At 38.1% G+C, this 21,133-nt stretch overlaps 1 protein-coding gene across 5 annotated transcripts in view; it reads left to right on the top strand.

Annotated features, from left to right (window-relative positions):
* The window catches only part of PLS1 (plastin 1), a 166,232-nt gene extending 146,486 nt beyond the window's left edge, over window positions 1-19,746 (top strand). For 4 of the 5 annotated variants that reach the window (XM_072618206.1, XM_072618207.1, XM_072618204.1 and 1 more), the window contains exons 11-16: window positions 1,288-1,366; window positions 8,489-8,603; window positions 10,872-11,005; window positions 11,451-11,574; window positions 17,377-17,501; window positions 17,775-19,746. In XM_072618206.1, the coding sequence (XP_072474307.1) occupies window positions 1,288-1,366; window positions 8,489-8,603; window positions 10,872-11,005; window positions 11,451-11,574; window positions 17,377-17,501; window positions 17,775-17,910 (713 nt within the window). In that variant the 3' untranslated portion in view covers window positions 17,911-19,746. Of the gene's footprint in view, window positions 1-1,287; window positions 1,367-8,488; window positions 8,604-10,871; window positions 11,006-11,450; window positions 11,575-11,986; window positions 12,452-17,376; window positions 17,502-17,774 lie in introns of those variants that run through there. The other variant, XM_072618208.1, reaches the window with a different exon arrangement.
* Window positions 19,747-21,133: the final 1,387 nt, after the last annotated feature.

Below are 21,133 nucleotides of genomic sequence, written 5' to 3' on the forward strand. Positions count from 1 at the left end.
TCCTTTAATTACGGTCTTCAGACTAAGGCTGGATAACCACCGATTGGGGATATAAAGAGAGGAAACGCTTAGTCATGTGTGAGTTGGACTAATTGGTCCTTTTGGTCCTGAGGTGAGGGAATTTTGTCTGAAAGTGCCTCAGGGGCTTCTGTGATGAAAAGAAATGAAAAACTGACCCAGTTTTTATAGACTTGTGCCCCTGAGAGTCTTGAGAGAATCATAGTTGTTTGAAGTCTTACAGAGTGTACAGCTGGGCTAGCCTATGGGTTATGAGTACCAAAAGATACAAATTCCTTCCTTTTTGCCCATTTGACCCAAGACATTAATGATATTCTAGGATATTCCAGCACTCCGTGACTCAAACTAGGATGATAAGATAAAATTCTCTTGCCAAGAAATAAATCTAGAGTCAATTTGAGTGAAATTAAAGTAAAGCATATGGGTCTGGTTACAATCTGGAAAGCATAGAAAGAGGGATCACTGTATTTCTTAAGAGATTTAATTATTCCTTCATACTTCTAAGATATTATGAGCTACCTTCCTTAGATTGATAACCAATATTGCCATGGTGGGAATCCTGAAGGAGGTGATGGTAGCCACAGGCCACATAGTGGTACTTAGGGCTGTTTCTCCAGTGTTCTAGGTTTAATATGGTAGAAAGTAAATCTTAGCTACAGGTGATGATTAAGCAGCATTTGGGAAGGTTGTAGCTCTGATACCAGTGGAACACAGGTGACCTGTAAATATCACAATATCAGTTATGTCTCTTAATACCCAGTTTAAGGATTTTTACTGTATTTTGCATTGTTCTTAGCTCTCATTCTCTTTCCTCTTCCCCTTTTTTGCCATAGACAAGGTATAAGTTTAATTTCTCCATGTAAAACTAAAGAACACACATTTAGAGGCCACTTTTGAAAAACTGATTTTTAAAAATATTTCCTTTGGCAAATGACAGCTTCTCTGTTTCTACTTAATATGAAAAAAGTCTTGTTAATATTTAGAATCCTACCCTGAAACTGAATTCCAACTACAGGTCTAAAAATATCAACTCTTGTACATAGTGTAGCCTCAAAGGAATCCACTTTCTACTCAGCAATGCTGTAAGCAAATAAAGACTTCCGCAGCAATGATTGCCATTTGCAAAATGGGAATTGTTTTCTAAAGGAAATACAGCATAGGGGCCACAACTAATCACTTATAATTGGCTTAAGTGTGAGAATAGTATGTCTTTCTTGCCTCTTCCTCCCCTCCCCCCAAATCATTAATATGAACTCATGTCTGCTACAGGAGAAAGCAAAGAAGAGAGGACGTTCCGGAACTGGATGAACTCTTTGGGTGTCTCTCCATATATTAATCACTTGTATAGGTAAATAATTTTATTGCTTTCCATTTTCATTGTTAAAGATAAACACTTTAAGGACTAATCCTGAATCTTTAAATAGTTTTTCAAAAACACGAATTTTGCCAGCACGTGGAATCAAGGAATGAGGGATGCCTAGCGATGCAAGGGATTAAAAGGGAAATTAAAATGAAATCAAAGAACTAGCTGCTTAAAGTGTGATTTCAAGTGCTTACATAAATAAGCATTTTAGTAAAAGTAATCTCTGTTTATTTGAGTTGCTTGCCTAGAAATAACCAATTGATTTTGACTTTCAATTTTACTAGTTAAAAGAATGTACTTATATTTTATAAATGCTTATCAGTATTACAAAATCTGCCAAGTTACAGTGTTACAATAGGGATTTTGGGGGGGAAAGAGATATTTTCCCCCAAAACCATTCCCACACTTCCACGTATACTGTATTTATATTGTAACACCTGTTGACTTTTTTCTAACATGAAACTCCTCCCTTGGGTCTCTGGAAAGTTAAAAATATGCACGTACATATATGTATTATATATGTATTATATACATATGCACACACTCATATATGTGATGTCTGGAGACAGGCTTTGTGCCTGTCATCTGAGGGTCATTCTGGTTAAGTTCAGAGAGGTTTATTGCCAAGAGTAACTGCCTGGTGGTGAAGATTTTTGGACAGGACAAATCATGAAACCACTGACTAAGGTGTGAACATCGTCATCTTCACCAGTGAAGGGATGGAGCACACCAATGAAATCAGGGATCTTCTGAAATGCCAAATCATAATGCTTCTGAGCATAATGTTAGTTTTTTACCCAGACAACTTAAATGAGCTATTTCATAATTTGTACTGAAAATTACAATAAGGCATTCATATTGACAGAACTCAAAAGCATTGTTTTAAATTCTTCCCTTTGTATCTGTGAAGGACTTTCTTCAATGTCTCCTCCCAGAGATGGGTGGATTAAAAAAATCCTCTGGTTTCTTTTAATATAGATTCTACCAACTTGTCTTTTTAAAAATATAGATATTTAATTTGACCTTATCAGTGTTAACCTTGAAAGAATCAGGACTTACTTACCTGAATTCATCAATAATCAACTGGCTCAAAACCTTTTGTAAGCAGTAATGGAAATCTTAATTCTCAGGCACAATTATTGCTTCCTGAAAGGATTAGCTGCACTAAATTATCTAGGGTTATTGAAGCAATTGTAAGAGAGTGGTTCTTGAAAGCCCAGAACCTAAGCACAGAAGGAGGACGGGCAAGGCAGATAAACTGCTGAGAAGATGGGCATATACAAGTTGGATCCACATGTGAAGGGAATGCAGCTTTGGTACAACATGACCATCTCTGTGGAGGGAAGACAATGCTTGGAAAAGGACAAACCCTGGTCCCCCCAAAAGGGAATTTGTCTTCATTAACTGAATATGGGTCTATTTCACTTGGATTCACAAGATTCCAAAAGCAGTGATGGTGATGTCAACAAGCATTATTTAACAGTGCTATGTGCCAAACTCTGCGCTGTGCTGGAAATGCAAAGAAAGGAGAAAATAATCCCTGCCTTCAAGGAGCTCCCATTCTATTGGGGGAAACAGCCTGCAAACAACTACGTACCAACAAGATATATATATAAGATAAATTGAATGAAATCTCCGAGGGAGCCTGGGAGAGACTTCTGAAGAAGATGGGATTTTAGGGGAGATTTAATTCAGAAGACAGAGGTGAGAAGGGAGAAAATTCCACAGACAATAAAAAGTAAACCGAGTCAGGAGATGAAATGTCTTGTGTGAGGAACAGTAATGAGTCAATGAATTGTAGAATATATGTGGAGGGGGGAGAGTATTATGTAAGGATCAGAAAAGTAGGAAGGGGGCTAAGTTATGAAAGGATTTTATATTTGACCCTAGAGGTAGTTATAGGGAACTGCTGGAGCATACTGAATGAGAGGTGTGACTTGTTCTTTAGGAAGACCATTTTGATAAGACACTTGAATGGAGAATGTGCAGAGTAGTGAAAGGTAAAGATGTGGAAAGCCCTGCTGTCTTGTGTAGCAAGTAGACAACAATGGACAAATGATGATTGTTTTTCAATCATTCATAAGAAGTATTTAAAAATATCATTGTAACTTTGGAACAATTTGGAAGAAGACTAAGTGACAAATACTGGCCATATTGAGCTAAATCAGAGTGAGATTGGAATTTGCTAATGATGTTATTGCTGTCAGTGGCAAAGAAGACACCTTGCTATGGTTGGACTCTTAGAGCATCTTCTCTATGTCAGTTCTGATTGGAGCCAATTTCAATCTGTTCAGGATGCTAGCAAGATACTGAAAACAGCAGAGTTGGACCCAGTCTTTGCATATTTTAACTATCCATGCAACCTGTGTGGAGCTCTACAGGAAAATGGAGGCAAAGGGTAACCATAAACATCATGAGGGCACCTTGGAAGCAGAACCTGAGGCAGTTGACATTGTTGATTCTACACTCCTGAAAGAATGGATTGAGTCAAAAATTTCAGCAAAGGACAAGTATGTTCTCATTATATGAGTGGGATGTGCCCAGGAATGAACCCACAGGATAAAATCTAATTCCCAGTCAATCTGGGGAAGATCTAGGAAGATTCCTTTATCTATGATGGTTGACCTTAGAAATTATCTAAAGTACCTACTGGTCAGTGGTGTCAAAGAACAGCAGGTGCTATGTATTGTGTGTTAAAATTATATCTTGTTCTGGTCCCCCCTTGCCGTCTCTTGTCCTCTTGTCAGTAGAGTAGGTAAGTTTATAAGTAGTTGGTATAAAGGGGTAATAGCAGGAAAGAAGATTGCAAAGGGGAACCTGGAAGTCACGTACAAACCATCCCAAAGATCAAAGAATAATTTACAAATTGTTTCATATGGTAACCAAAATTCACATCCTGACAATATGTTCTGAATCAGAAGAATTTGTCTAAGTGCTACTGTCAGGGTTCTGGTCCTATAAGATGTAAATTCCAGACAAATTCCAGATCTTCATAATTCCAGACCAGAAGAATATCCAAAAGGTGCTGAGAACTTTAGGATCATGTAAACATGTTAATTTGGCAGTTTTACCAGTAACTTTGAGATGATCTGGATATGTTAATGAACTAATCCCAAGGTGGCATAGATAAGAGTTAATCTGTTTCCCCAAAAGGCCTATTAAAAAAAGACCTTCAAACTCCTGCCCTTTGCCTCCCTGCCAGCACTCTTCCCTCTCCTAAGGGTCCTTCTTGTGCAAATGCTCCCAACTCTAGTCTAGAGTTATGTAAGTGACTCATCCTCCCCATCCTCTCCCTCATGGTTCCTGCCTCCTTTCATCATCCCATTCCCCCATCCCACACTGGCTCCTTCTGTACCCCTTTTGCCTCTTGTCTCTGCCTTCATGTGTTTTTGCCTCCATGCCCTTTGTTCTTAAAGTGTGATTTCTGCCCCATTTCTCACTGCCAGTTGGGGTCTTTCCTGACAAGTACTCAAAAGAGTACCTGCCCCCATTTCACAATTTCATAAATTGATGATCAATTCATGTCACATCTAATAGCTCAACAAAAGAACTGAAAGATATGAGTTTGTATAGATTGTCTTTCAGATACCTAATGGTTCTCCGAGGTGGACTTATGCAGCGGCTACTACCAGATTCCTCTCACAGAGGAAGACAAGGAGATGGCTATCATTTGTCCAGCTAGATCTTGCCCATTTGAATGTATACTTCAAGCTATCTCTTGGGCATCTGTCAGTTTCCAACAATTGATGGAAAGAGCAGCTGGAGACATGACCTTTCCCAAAGAGTTGGTATACTTGATAACATCGTCTTTGACAAGATCCTAGAAGAACATAGGGAAAGAATGATGAAAGTGTTGAATCAACTAGAGGAAAAATGGACTGAAGCTTTTGATTGATAAATGACAGTTTTGCAGAGTCTCTGCTAAGTGCATTAGTCATATAGTAGCTCAACAAACCCTTGAAAGTCTTATAACTTTGGATATATGGATTAAGAAAGGACCCTAGAACTAATAAAGAACAGACGTCAGTGGTCCAAGATGGTTACAGACCTCACTAAGAAGTGTGAAGCCTGTGCTTGTGTGTAAAAAAAAATTTCTGCCAACTGTCGTCTGCCACCATCTCCTCCTTCGGCTCTGTCTCACATGAAGAGGTGGCCCTTCTCCTTACCAAAGGCAAAACCTCTTTACCAGAAGAAGTGATTTCATTCCACCCCCAGACTCAAAACCTAAGAGTCATCGTCAGCTCCTCTCTCTCTCTCTCTCACTCTCCCCCCGCCCAATGCCAGATGTTGCCAAGGTCCATCTATTTCACCTCTGTGACATCTCCCAAGTATGCCCCCTTCTCTCCTCTGACACTGCCCCTACCCTGGTGCAGGGCCTAATTACTACCCTAGGACTATTTCATTAGCCTGGAGTTTGGTCTGCCTGTCACAAGTCTTTTCCCAGTCCAGCCCATTCAGCTACCAAAGTGATTTTCTAAAGCACAGGTCTGACCAAGTCACCTACTTACTCATTCACCTCTGATGGCTTCAGTTTGCTGCCAGGAGAAAATGTAAAATCCTTGGTTTGGTGTTGAAAACCATTCATAACCTAGATCCCCTCTCTTTCTAGTCTTACACCCCACTTCCTCCTTTTACTCTTTGATCCAATGACACTGCTTCTTTGCCTTCCTCAAACAAGACACTTCATCTCTCAGCCACAGGCATTTTCACTGGGTGTTTCCCATGTCTGGAATGTTCTCCCTCCTCATCTCTACCTCCTGGCTTCCCTTGCTGTTTCCATGTGGTCTCCCCCATTAGATTGTGAGGTCCTCACTTAAAGGGAGTGTCTTTCTTTGTATATTCAGCACTTATCAGAGTGCCTGACATACAGCATGGGCTTGCTAAATGCTTACTGATTGACTTATTGGCAGAGCTGAATTGACTTTCTTTCTTTGGAAGGAAAGAATAAGTCCATAAGTCACATTATGGTAGTTACCAGTCATTCCCTAGAATCTGCACGGATACACCTAGCCATGAACCAAAGAGTTTCCACAGTTGTTAAAATATTGTGGGAGAAATATATTCTAATCTATGGACTTTGGGTCAGGATTCACACCTTCATAACAAGACATAGACTTTGAAAGTACTTTTCCAAAGAGATGCTAGCTTTGGCTAGATTCAAGTCTAGAACAATATCTTTCCACCCTCAAGGGGATGCATAGTGTAACTGATACAATTGCAGGTTCTTGATTGAACATGTTGGTGACACCAAGATCAGAATAGAAATCTCTGTGGAGACAACATACAGCTTTTCTGGTACATGAATGCCAATTCCACCAGGATGATACCACCAGTTTATACTGTACTTTAGAAGGTCCGGGTGATAATCATACCTATATATTGACTTGTGTTTTGGAACTTCTCAAGCTGGAAAAACTATAGACACAACCTTACAGAAAAAGTGAAAAAAGTTTACTATCTAGCACCTTCAGTTCAGAAGAGTGCTGACAGAAACAGTCTATGATATAATGCCCAACTTTATCATCAAGACCTTAATCAAGGAGATAGAGTTTTACTAAAAAATCTTCATTAGACACAACTGTTGGCAGAAAACTACTCCATACATAGTTGTAGAGAGATTGGGAACTTTTTTATTTGTAACATAGTCCCAGACCCTCTCTAAAGATAATTCATTACGACTACAGAATGCCTAAAGATTTACTTCAGTGCAAAGGATACCACCTAGTAGTTTTGCAAAGACCAAAATAGACAATGGCTCAGAAATAGAAATTTCAAGGGAAGAAGATGGTATACTGTAAACCCAACAGCCAGTTTAAATGAGGGGGAGGGGAGAGATTGAACCCAGAGGCAATATTTTTCCTGTCTAGAACTTCAGCTGTAGAAACTTCTAGGGCACCAAGAATGCCCACAGAATATTGTAACATTGTTAGCCAGTCTGGACAGTCCACAAGTGCAGGTTCAGGGAGGTAGGATTACACTTTTATAAAAGGCCTATGATCAGCCTATACTGTCAGCTACTTTAGCTATGGTAGCAGCTAGGTCAACTGGTCTCAGGACATTTGGGTTTATTTGACCAGACTTATTTAGATTATTACAGTGAAAACTGCAGAAGTGGTTACAGATACAGCCAGATCACATATTTTCATTGATGTTTGCGGTAATTATTGCTTATTTGTGCACCTCAAATATATTTGCCTGTTAGGTATGCGTAATTTTTTGGGTTTTCTGTTTGCACATATGCTGCTATATATGGATGTTCTGTTGTAATGTAAATTTACTGATCCTACTTATGAAATTGCTTTTTATGCAAATTTACTTGTATAGACATTATATGTACTATTATGCCATGTGCATGTAATGTCATGCCTGTAGTTTAGACCTATATTCACTGAGAGCTCTATTCAAAATGTGAGACTATGGACAAACATGCCAAAGCAGACTCTTGTTGATACAAATTAATCCTTTAAATTAATTGTTTAATTAATATGAATGTCTTTTATTTATATAAATATCCTTTAAATTAATATCAATCTAAGCAAACATGATTAAAGAGGTAAATCCTGGAAAAAGGTATATCCCCAGATAATTATTTTGGATTAATTGCAATTGCTTCATTCTCTTAGTACAGACATTTGACAATTGACCACGTTGATGAACATTCTCTGAGCTCATCAATAAAGTCCTTTTAAAGTCACCCATGAAATGTTAAATACACAGAAGGAGACCTCCAAGACATTGGATCAGTCTTCCGTTGAAGATTTAGTCGGTGGGGGAGGGGGAGAGACATGAGAAAGTATTGCACAGCTTGAGTTGGGGCTGGATTGCCTTTTGAACCTTTGGAGGGTGTACTCGTATTAAGAAGATCACAGAACCATTATAGTACTGTTTGTACCTTAAGAGTTTTTGGTTCATGAAATCTGCTCTACTTATCCCTCATTAAGCACCATAAATAAGCAGCTAACATCTATGGAGTTAGTGAGATATTCCTACAATATTCTAAGCATTGGTTAACCCGGTTACAGTAGTTTGGGGTTATGGGTGAAGCTTACGTGGAATGATTTTTGAACTTGAATATAAACATTTCCTCTTTATTCATGTTGTTCCTAGTGACCTTGCTGATGCTTCCGTGATCTTTCAGCTGTATGAAATGACCCGGGTCCCAGTAGAATGGAGCCGTGTCAATAAACCTCCTTATCCTGCACTTGGGGGTAACATGAAAAAGGTAAATGAAGTAGTTTTGTATCTGTCATTCTATAGACTAGTTGTTACTATATTGATCTCTCCCAAAGACTTGAGGCATTCACGAGGCTTAGAAGTGAGGAGTCTGGCCACAGGGATCTAATTCAAACATTTCTTGAGGTAATTTGCTTTGTTTCATATCTGTTTTTTTGTAGTTTTGGAAAGATATTAGTACCTCAAAGCAAGCATAATAAACAGCCATTTTATGCTATCTCCAACCGGTGGTGCTTTATAACACATAAATCTAAAACTTTAATATATTTCTTCTCTTACTCATGTGTTCCCAAAATTCTGTATCTACTTATCTAGCCTCTTTAGGTGATATCATTCATTCAATAAATATTTTTGAGTGCTTGTACTGAAGTGCACAACACTGTGACAGATGTTATGGGCGACAGAAATAATATTTAATTTTGTCTTCTATCCAAATCACTGGAGATAGTGGTTTTCTTGAATCTCTTGGTTTTTGGCCTCTCCCTAATTCCAGGACGCTATATTACCTTTCTAACTGCTCACTCCTTTGAAGGTTTTTCTTGTTTATGTCAGATAACTGCAGCTATTCCCTAAGGCTAAGAGGGACAGTGTTAGAAGGGAATTCATCCACTTTCCTGGCCTTGGTTACAACTTATAAACATGGCAAATTCCACACTTCATCTGTTTTCTGGTTGGTGTCTCTAGGTACCTTTAGGATATGTTCAGTTGGCTGTTTTTATTAAAATCAAATATTTCAAAAAAGGAATTAATCTTTTCCCTCAATTCTTTCCCAATTTGGCTGTAATTGTCAGTGATATCACTGTCTTCCTAAGCCCCACAATTGCAACCTTGGAGTAGATTTTTTTCCCCTCCAAACTCTTCTGTTTTACTCCATATACATGTTGTAGCCAAGTTGGCTATATAGCATAGTCCCATGTATCAATTTTTAATTAGCAGATTTTTTCAGGCTTTTAGAAAGCATCTCCCATTTTAAATTGTAAAATTAAATTGTATCCACTGCCTATCCTCCCACTAAAAAGGAAGTACTACAGCTAGCACACTGAGACTCCAAAAATTGGACATCTGTTCCTTCACTTTTAAAATTCTGTACATTTGGACTTCTTTTATAGAGAGTATATTTACCTATAAAGTCTACTGGAAATGAGAGAGAATTCATAATATTATAGAATTTCAATCACTGTGTGATATTTTTAAATATTTTAATTTTTTCTAAATGCATAAAAACTGAGTTCTAAATTCTCTCCTTCCCCTGTCCCTTCCCTGAGATGGTAAGCAATTTGATATAAGTTATACATGTGCAGTTATGCAAAACATATCTCCATATTAGTCATGCTGTGAAAGAAAACAGACCAAAAAAAAAAACTACACACATACACACACACAGAGTGAAACATAGTATGCTTCATCCGCATTCAGACTCCATCAGTTCTTTCTCTGGAGGTGGATAGCATTTTTCATAATAAATCCTTGGAAGTGTCTTGAATCACTGTATTGCTGAGAATAGCCAAGTCATTAAGAGCTGATCATCATACAACATTGTTGTTACTGTGTACTCTGTACTGTGCTCCTGGTTCTGCTCACTTCATTTTGCATCCATTCATGCAGTCTTTCCGGGTTTTTCTGAAATCATCCCACTCATCATGATTCCTTACAACACAATAATATTACAACATCACAATTACGTGCCACAACTTGTTCAGCCATTTCCCAGTGGATGGACATCCCCTCAATTTCTATTTTTTGCCACCACAAAAAAAGGTGCTGTAAAAATTTTTGTACAAATAGGTCCTTTTCCATTTCTTTTGATCTCTTTGGGATACAGACCTAATAGTGGTATTACTGGGTCAAAAGGTACGTACAGTTTGATAGCCTTTGGACAAACTGCTCTCCAGAATGGTTGGATCAGTTCACAACTGCCACCAACAGTACATTAATGTCCCCATTTTTCCATACCCCCTCCAAGATTTATCATTTTCCTTTTCTGTCATTTTAACCAATCTGGTAGGTATGAGGTGGTATCTCAGAGTTGTTTTAATTTGCATTTCTCTAACCAATAGTGATTTAGAGCATTTTTTTCATAAGAATGAAGTTTAATTCTTAAAAGGGCAATTGCTTTTAAATCCTCAATTTGGGGTATAAGCAGAAATAGTATTGAATACATAAGATGTTAAGAGATGCTTAGATCATTATCTATGTTAGCAGAATTTTGATGTATACTTATCTTTTATCTTGATAAGGCTTATACTTATATTTGTAGCTTGAAAATTGTAACTATGCAGTGGAACTTGGAAAGAATAAGGCCAAATTCTCCTTGGTTGGGATTGGTGGGCAGGACTTACATGAAGGAAATTCTACTCTTACCCTGGCATTGCTATGGCAGCTGATGAGAAGGTAAGGATAAGTAAGAGCTAAATATACCAACCACAAATTGTCCTTTCAACCAGTCATTTAAACTAAATTTTATAGTTGTTTTCAAATTGCACAGAGAATAAAGGAAACTCCAGACTCCAAACTCTAAAATTTGATTTACTGTTGATAAGCACCATTTAATGTAAACCACAGTGTATCTGAAAAAAAAAAGACGTTCCATTTATGAAATAGAAGCAAAATTCAATGATTAATTTTACAAAGACATTTCATAATGCTGATTGTTAACCTTTTGAAAAAAACAACATGTCTCTGGATTCTTGTTAGTGAACTTTGTTCAATGTAATTAGCAAACTGCGAGGGTATAAATTTCTTTAGAACTAATTATTCTATAATAAGCCGCTAAGAGTTTATATCAGTGACCTGATGTAAGTGTATGTTATATTCCAGCATTTTATTTCCACTGCAGGTATACATTGAATGTACTATCAGATCTTGGAGAAGGTGAAAAAGTAAATGATGATATTATTATTCAATGGGTGAATCAAACTCTTAAAGAAGCAAAGAAAAAAACTTCAATTTCCAGCTTCAAGGTAAATACGAGACTAATATACAAACATGTGAAAGGAATTAAATTTAATGTCAAATGAGAAATATGGACAGTATGTCATATAGCTTAGATTTAGTGGAGGGTTACATATTGGCATCACCAAAGCAAGTTTCGTTACCATAACAAAAACAACAACAATGAAAATAATAAAGCTAGTTACTTGGTGTTGGATAGAGAAAAAAACCCAATTATTTCCATTTCTTAACTTTTTTGCTGGTTATCTCAGCACCCATATTGACAAAGCTGAAGGGTGTCAGAGTAGGCAAGTCTATTGTATGAGAAAGGAAAACAAGCAAAAAGCCAAACGTAACTTTGTCCTTATAAGAAATAAAACAGAAAATAAAAAAATTATCATTGCTTATGTAGGACCTATAATGCTTTGTGCTCCCTGACAGCAGTTTCAGAACTGTACTGACATCATTTCCAAGGCATAACAGAACCAGCCAGATTCAAGTGGGATTGAGAAAACGGGTAGGAAAACAATCTTGTCATCTAATTTATAATAACCCTTAGCATTCACTTATATGCACTTTTAATCAGTGAATCATAAAGCATTCACACCGTACATATACATTCATATATATTCCCACTAATTTTAATGCATTTTTAGTTTTGTGTTGGTTTTGCATGCATGCTCAAGTCAGAAATCTAAGCATGTTTGCTTGTACACATACAGTGAGTCATCTATCCTACTTTGCTGTTTCATCTGCCTTGTGTTTGTGTTTCCATTATAATATATGGGAAACCTTCAGTCAAATTGTACTTTGGGGAAAAACATCATAATAAAAAAAGTATTTTATGGGAGAAAGGAGGGGGAGGAAGAAATTTGTATTTCTTAATATCAGGGGCAAAAGTAATTCAAATATGGAGGTTAGGGGAAAGGAGAAGGGGTCTTCTGAAAACCCATGCTTATCTGGTCTGGGCAAGGGAAGGGTCAAAAAATATGATAGTCATAGAAGCAGAACAATGAGCCAGGGACTAGGCTGCTATAAGGGGGGAAAGAATTTGCAAAAAGAAATGAACAGAAACCCCTAAGAGTATCTAACTTTTTAAAAAAATTGTCATCCTGTCTTTGAAAAGAGTAATAATTAATTCAGGACATTAAAAGTTGTAAAGCCATGAATAAAAATCATAAAATTTTAGTTCAAGAAGATGCCTGAGATCACTTTTTCTAATCTTTTTTTTTTTTTAATGTGAGGAAACCGAAGCCATAAGAAGTTAGTAACTTGCCTGAGGTCACCCAGCATCATAGGACAGCTAGATTTATAGAATTACTTCAGATACAAAGCAATAAAATAGCCTGATGTCAATAAATATTCATGGACTCCCTGCTATGTGCAAGTCCCTCTTCTCTATACCCGGGTTGAAGGGGGTACAAAGAGATATAAAACATGGCCTTTGTTCTCCAGCTTTTTATACTTCAGACATAGAGAAAAAGATATAGACATATGAAAGGTAATTTTGACACAACCAGTCCGTAAAAGGTAAGTAAAAAATTAATAGCATGAGTCACACATGTTTTTAGGAGTTCAGAGGACCAAGAGATCTCTTCCAGTTAGGGTGGTCAGAAAAGAGGTAAGATAAAAGCTCACCTTTGAAGGCTGGTTGGATAGGCTTTAGGCAGGTCAATAAGATGAAAGACAGGTAGCATCCAAAGTTGTGGGAACAATTATAACAGAGTTGTGGATGCTGTCCAGTTTTATTCAGGGGATACTGAACAGAAAGCTTGGCTACATTGGATAATTCATGACAAGAAGTAGTGAGAAATAAAGCTAGAAAGATTTGGATTAGGGCTAGGTTGCAGACAGTCTTGAATGCCAGACTAAGGAATTTGGATTTTATGCTGTAGTTACTGGGGAACTTTAGGCAAATGGTTGGAAGAAACCCTGGTTACCATCTATTCTAATCCATACATGAAAGGAATCCCCACTCTGACACGCAACAAGTGGTCATCCAAGGAGGCAGAACTGTCTCTTGAAGTGACCCATTCCACTTGGTGATGGCTCTCATTGTGAAGAAGTTTTCCTGGCTTCAAGCCTAAAGTGGCCTCCTTGAAACTTCTACCCTTGGCTCAGCTGTCTAGGGTCTAAAATAGTCACTTGACTGCCCTTCAAACACTTGAAAAGAGCTTTCAGGATCCTCTCCTGCTTCTGCAAGTTTTCTGTTCTGTAGTCTAGACATCTGCAGTCCCTTCAGCCAGCCCTCTTATGAGATGAACTGAAGGTTATCTTGGTTGCACTTCATTCAGCTGGTCAAATATGTTTCTTAAACTGTGGTGCTCAGAAGTAGGGCTTGATGAGTGCAGACAACAGGGGGATTTTTACCTCCTTATTCCTGAAAGTGATGCCTTTCTTAAAGCAGCCCAAGATGGTGCTTTGTGGGCTGCTACATTACTCTGCTGACTCACTGAGCTTCCAGTTCACTAAAACCTCAGATTTTTTTCAGATCTATTGTCTATAACCATGCTTCCTCAGCCTTTGAAGTTGATTACGTCCCTAAGCATAAAGCTTTTTATTCATCTCTATTGAGCTTATTATATTAGATTTAGCTCAGTGCTGTAGTCTGGATCCTGGACTTTGGATCCTGACTCTGTCCTCCCCTTTGTTGGCCATCTCTCCCCGCCTTGTGTCTTCTTCAAGCCTGATGAACATACTATTGATGCCTTTATTGAAGTCATTAATAAAAATGTTATATAGCACCAGGCCAAGTACAGATCCTCAGCATATTCCATTAGAGACCTCTTGCCATGTTGGCAAGAAAGCATTAACAAGAATTTTTAAAGGCTGTAAGACATCTGTCATATGTATAAAAAACAAATATTCTTTGCCTCAGGGTTCCTAGGATGGGAGACTTACTGATAATACCATCGTATTGGATATGCTGCTTCTAATAGGGACATCAGGAGGTAAAGGTAGGAGGGAAAGCACTGAGGTCACTTTTAAGCTCATTGAATCTGAGGTAACACTGGGGTATCTTGATGAAATGTCTGGAAGGTCATTAGAAATGCAGGATTGCCAACCTGAAGAGAGAGCAAGATTGGAGATGTATATTTAGGAGCTATCTAGAAGCTAAAGCCCAGAATGGAAGCCAAGGCAATATAAGGAAAAGAATAGGCCTGGAATGGAGAATGTGGAATATTTGTCCTATGTTCCTTTAGAAGCCAAGTGGCAACAAGGTCAGGGCACATGAGAAAAGTGGCATTGGACCACTAGTTCCTTGAACATGGCAAAAACTGCCAACTGGGGTTGGTACCTCCATATGCTGCTTCTCTCTACCACTTAGGAGACTTTTCTCTCCCACTTTAGTACCTTCCACATATCCTCAACCCCCAGGTCCCTGTTTTTGCGACTACAATTTTACCTTCCCTCTTTAATCTAACTGCTTGGCACTGAACCACTTTGCTTCACCGCACATCTCCAGCAGGTTTTCCCAGAAATTACATTCTCTTTCATCCCCATTTTCTCACTAATCTTCACTCTCTCCCTGTCTACTGCCTACAAACATACCCAAGTCTCCTCCACCCTCAAAAAGTCTGTACTTGATTCATCTATCCCTGTTCATTGTTTTACTCTATTTTTTCTTCCTTTTGTGGCTAAACTCCTTAAGAAAGCTGTCTATAATTGATGCCTCCACTTCCTTTCCTCTCACTCTCTTCTTAACTCTCTGTAGTCTGACTTTAGCTCTTATTCAACTGAAACTACTCTCTCCAAAGTTAGCAGTGATCTCTCCCTGGTCAAATCAAATGGCCTTTTGACAGTTCTCCTCTCTCTCTATCTTTCTGAAGCATTTGACACTGTTGATTACCATCTTGTCCTTGATACTAATTTTCTCTAGGTTTTGAGACATTGTTCTATTCTGGTTCTCCTTTCTGCTGGACCACCCCTCAGTCTCCTTTGCTGGATCTTCATCCAGATCACACCTGATAATCATAGAGGTGGCCCAAGGCTCTGTCCTGGGTCCTGTTCTATTCTCCCTCTTGATGATCTAATTCACTTGACCTAATTAGCTCCCATGGATTCAACTAGCCTTTCTATGCAAATGACTCTCAGATCTATTTGTTCAGCTGTAACTTCTCCCTGACTTCAGTCTCATATATCTAGCTGATATTCAGACATCTCAAACTGGATGGCTGATAGACAGCTTGAATTCAACATATCCAAAATTGAATTCATTATCTTTCAACCCCTAAATCTCCCTTTCCCTAACTTTTCTATTACTACTGTGGTTACAATCCTCTTCCCAGTCACCCAGGCTTGCAGCCTGTCATCCTTGATTCTTCCACCTTTTTCCATATCCAATCAGTTTCCAAGTCCTGTCATTTCTACCTCCATAACACCTCCCATTCATGTTCCTCTGAAGCAGCCACTACCACCACTCCAGTCCAAACTCTTATCATTTCTTGCCTGGACTCTTGAAGTAGCCCACTGGTTGGTCTTTCTGCCTCAAGCCTCTCCTTACTCCACTCCATCCTCCTCCATTCAAATGTCAAGTTGATTTTGCTAAAGTGCAGGTGTTACCATGTCAAATCCACCCCCCACTCCAATCAACTCCAGTGGTTCTCTGTTGTCTTCAATATCCAACGGTTAGCTTTTAAAACACTTTCCAACCTGACCCCTTCCTGCCTTTCCAATCTTCTTCACCTTACTCACACCCATGGCCTCCTTACTATTCCTTGCATTCCATCTCCTGCCTCCAGGAATTTTTACAGGCTGCCTTTCATGCCTGGAATGTTCTCCTTTCACATCTCTGCTGCCTAACTTCAAGTCTTAGCTAAAATCCCAACCCTTACGAAAACCTTTTCCCTGTCCTTAATCTTAGTTCCTTTTCTCTGAGATTATCTCTAATTTACTCTGTATATATCTCATTTTTACACAACTGTTTGCACATTATCTTTCCTCCCACCTCGACAGAAAGCTCCTTGAAAGCAGACTTTTTTGGCCTTTCTTTGTATCCCCAGGGCTTTGCACAATAGCTGGCACACAGTAGGTGCTTAATAAGTGTTTGTTGACTGACTGACTGACAGACACATATTTGGCTTCTGCCTGTAGTCCATCTACTTGTCCCCCTCCATCTCTCCTGTTTAGCTAATCTTATGTTTTATCTTTTCCAGGGAAACATTAAGTACAGACTTAACAATCAACAATTTAAAGAATGAAATACATCAATTTATAGAACTTTCTTGAGGTTCAGTGGGTCTGTTTCCCTTGAAGGCTTATGACCCTTATAGCATAGCATAGCATAGTCTAATAGAAAGAACATCAGCCTCCAGGCTGGAATTGAATCTTGGTTGGATACTTAGCTGTGGTACCCTGGGCAAGGGACTCAACTTCTCTGACTTTTAGTTTCCTTATCTATAAAATGGGTGTACTAATACTTGGACTCCCTATATCTCTGAATTGTTGTGAAGAAAGTCTTCTGTAAACCTTGAAGTGGCATCTAAAAGTGAACAGTTATTACATAGTACCAGCTGGCCTGTTAAGGCACTGTTCATCGGCTCCATATTCATTTTAGCTAATGCTTTATAAAATTCCCCAGTAGCACTTCCTAATATAGGCGGTGCCTTGATAATCAGTATAAAGGACTATGGTATTAATGTAGCTACCAAAGGGAGATGTTGGAATGATTAGCTTAAGTGATGTATGCCAAGGGATTGGCTAGAGAGATGCTAGGTTAGATGAAAAGAAAAGTGTGTAATTGCCTTCATTTATATAGGCAAAAGAGGCATTCTGGTGGTTAATGAGGTTGGTAGTAATAAATATATGAATCTTCACCACTTGTTTTTTAGGATAAATCTATTAGCACGAGTTTACCTGTATTAGATTTAATAGATGCTATCGCACCAAACGCAATTCGCCAAGAAATGGTCAAGAGAGAACACTTGTCCGATGAAGACAAGCTGAATAATGCTAAGTAAGTGCTAATGTTTGTTTTTTTTTGGCAAATGAGGGCTGTCCTTTGGATTTTGGAACATTCTAGAAGGAAAACAGACTTTATTCATAAAATTGATATTGTGATAGAGTTTGGGGAAATTTGTTGTAATAGAGTTTGTGCTTCAGAACTTTTCAAGAAATTATTCATATTTACCAACATATTTTACTACTTACTTAAAACCTGATCAGTGCAATTGTAGTACAGTACACAATAAGGACCAGGAAAATGAGATGTTTTTCTTGTCTTTTCAAGATATGCCATTTCGGTTGCTCGAAAGATTGGTGCCCGGATATATGCCCTACCGGATGACCTGGTAGAAGTGAAGCCAAAGATGGTTATGACGGTGTTTGCATGCTTAATGGGGAAAGGACTGAACAAAATAAAATAATGAAATGTGCAATTAATATCCTGCCATGCTAAACATATTGAATGCCTCACAGTTTACAGAATTCTGAAGTTTAGTGGGTACAAAACCAGAGATTATTTGTATGCACAATGGTTATATATTCATTAATGATATTTAGCATCTTGTTTATACTATTTAGAATTTGTCAGCCTTTTTAGATAATATGATTTAGTAATTAATTCTGATTATACAAAGTGTTCATTACCAGGCTCAGATTTTTGGCATTGAATTATTTTCTTTTCCCTAAAATACCATTAAATCATGACTGGTTTGTTTTCTTTCATAATGTAAAAACAACTGACCAACTTAATACATTATTTCAGGACCTGATGGGGAAAACATACTTCATTTTTGTGTCTTTTAATTTTAATCACAAATGTATTTAAAGTCATGCTCTATAATTCAGCCTTTTCATTTTTTTTCCAAATATGCAACATAATCATCAAACTAGCCTTGTCCTCTAAATTTCTATAGTGTCTGAAATTGAAAGTGACAAATATATTGTTCATTAATATTAAACTTTTTATATGAGAACCAATTCTTGAATAAAACCAATATTTTGCTCTCTTGTTTAAACAACTATAGCTTTTTACTGAAAAATTAACCAAAACTGTAGTGCTGTGACTTTCACATTTAGTAGTTTGATAATGTGGCATTAAACATATGGCATATTAAACTTAGCAAGATATCATTTAGAGTCGTATTGTGCAAAAACATTTGAAATATTTAGAGTTATGAGAATGTGTGAGAATTTGCCCAATTAAGTCTTTACTTTGTGTCCAGCAATGTTCAGTTTTTTGATATATGGTCTATGAATGTTTTAGGAATTCTATTCATTTAAACTCACAATTGGTAACCTCCTCCCTCTTTCTTCCCAAGCTCCCTTTGTGGCCAGACCTCTGCTGGCATATGGCTAGACAGGTTGACCTCATCCTGCACTGGCCACAGCTTACTTAGGAACCAATAGATGATATTCTTTCTGTAAAAAAAAAAATGGATAAAGATAATATTTAGTTTATAATACCTTTCCATGTTCTTTCATAGCTGGAGAGGCAACATGGTACAGTGACAAAAAAACTGGATTGAGAGCCTGGGGTCAGATCCCAGTCCTGCTGCTTACCACTTCAGTGACTTTGGCTAGATTGCTTGACAAATATGGACCTCAGTTTTTTCATCTTTGAGATGAGGATGTTGAACAAAGTGACCTCTGAGATCCCTTCTCACACTATATCTATGACTCTAAGTTTCCTTCAGATTGGAAATGAATGGTTACTACTAGTATCTGTTATATACCAGTTGGATTAGATGACCTCTGAGCTCTTGAAATGCTGTGAATAGGGAGTAGATATATTTTAAGCCAGTCCATTCTCATGGTTGGTTGCTACCACTTAAAATTCCAATTTCCATCTCCAACCTCTGATGCTGTGCCATGTAATGAAAGCTCTATCCCTTATATTTCACAGGGAGTAAGTAAACTGGATTTCCTCTTCCATATTTACCACTGCTTAAAGGATGGATAAGTGTCAGGGAAAAGGAAGAACATCCATTTCTTTGGAAAGGAATATTTGCAATAAAATTATTTGCAAGGGGAATCTTAATGTAACATTCATTTGCAAAAACGGTATTTTGCCTTTATTTTCAGTTATGACTAGGTAATTCCAATGTGTGGATTAAAACCTCTTCTAACCCTTCAATGAGATCATTTAAATCACATTTAAAATTTTCCTCCCTGATTTTATCATTAAATTTATATAAATTGTGATGAGAATATTTCCCCCTGACAAAATGTATTTAATAAAGATGTTATATATGTAGAAATGTGTCCATTTTTCTTCCATTTAAAAAAATGTGTAACCTTTAAAATGATAAACCTACATTCCAGAAAATAATGTTAAAGTAGTAAATTTGTTTTTAAATAAAATGCTTTTCACGCTGTTTTTTAAACCACCACCAGGTGGTGTTGGTAGCTGCTCAACCCAATCTTGCTTTTCAAAAAGGATCAGAGTCCTGAGGAGTCTCATGGTTATCCTGAGAATTTGCCTATGCCAATGCATGGAATAAGTGCCTCACTCTCTCTGATTTTCATGGCAGTGACCTTTTATTCCTCAGCTTCACCTCTTGCAGGGCAGTGCCAATTTTTTGGCAAGGGATGTGTACCATCAGTGGAATTGGGAATTCTAACCCAATTAGAATTTGTGTCTGAGCTCTCAACTCAACCGGCCAAACTTCTTGGACTTGCTTTATTTCTTTGAAGCCCTAGTTATATGATCTTGGCATAATGAAATTCTCCACAGAGGATGACAAATAAGTTTTGGATGCCGTAAAGCAAACAAATGGCCTATAATAATTAATATACCATGCTTAATGGAATAAAACGTCAAAGAGTCTAAAACTCTTCCAGTCCTTGGGAGCTCCCTCCCCCTCTCCTCAGGAGAGGAGCTGCCTTAAAATTGTGAATTCCAGGAAAGGCACAGTTTGAATTGGTTTAGTATTCCACAGCAAAGGAGTGCCCATTCATCGTTCATACACAAGTCTAGTAAGGAGGTCTTCAAATGAGGAGGTAGAATTCTCCCTAGGTCTGAAACAAAAGTTCATGACACAGACTCAGGGGAAGGCAGAATACTCAGCAGCTGATATTCTTGGTCCTATGTTGTCCTCCCAGGGTTCACCAGCCTTATATGGCCACAACTCTGCCATCAGGGAACAATGAGGGAACTCAGCAGCAAGAAAGTCACCCCAAACAATGCGCATTCCACCATCCCATCCTCTCTTACCCTGAATGCTGACTTTTTGACCATCTTCTATCTTGATCCAGAGCCTGAAGTCCCCGCTGCTCCTTGAAACAGAAAGGGGAGCTCTAGAACAAGCAGTGCTTTTTTTTCCTGCACTTCTTTGATATTTTCATAGGCAACATTTATCAGGAAAAAAAAGAGTAAGCAAGTGATTCAAACGTAGCACAAACCAAAGTCAGTCTCACGAACCTGTCCTCAGGAAGAGATGATTTAAACCTAGAGTCACAATTATTAAAGCCTCTTTGTTGCCATAGATTTAAAGTTCCTACAATAACTTCTTGGTACGGTTTCTGGGTTGGGACGGAGTAGAAGGAACTACTCTAAACACCAAGTTGCTGCTAGGGTTGACATATGCTCTAGCATTTTCTGTGACCTGACTGATGCGCTGGCATCAACATAAATGGTATCAACAC

Source organism: Notamacropus eugenii, chromosome 6 (genome assembly GCF_028372415.1).
Source record: "Notamacropus eugenii isolate mMacEug1 chromosome 6, mMacEug1.pri_v2, whole genome shotgun sequence".
NCBI classification, from domain to species: domain Eukaryota; kingdom Metazoa; phylum Chordata; class Mammalia; order Diprotodontia; family Macropodidae; genus Notamacropus; species Notamacropus eugenii.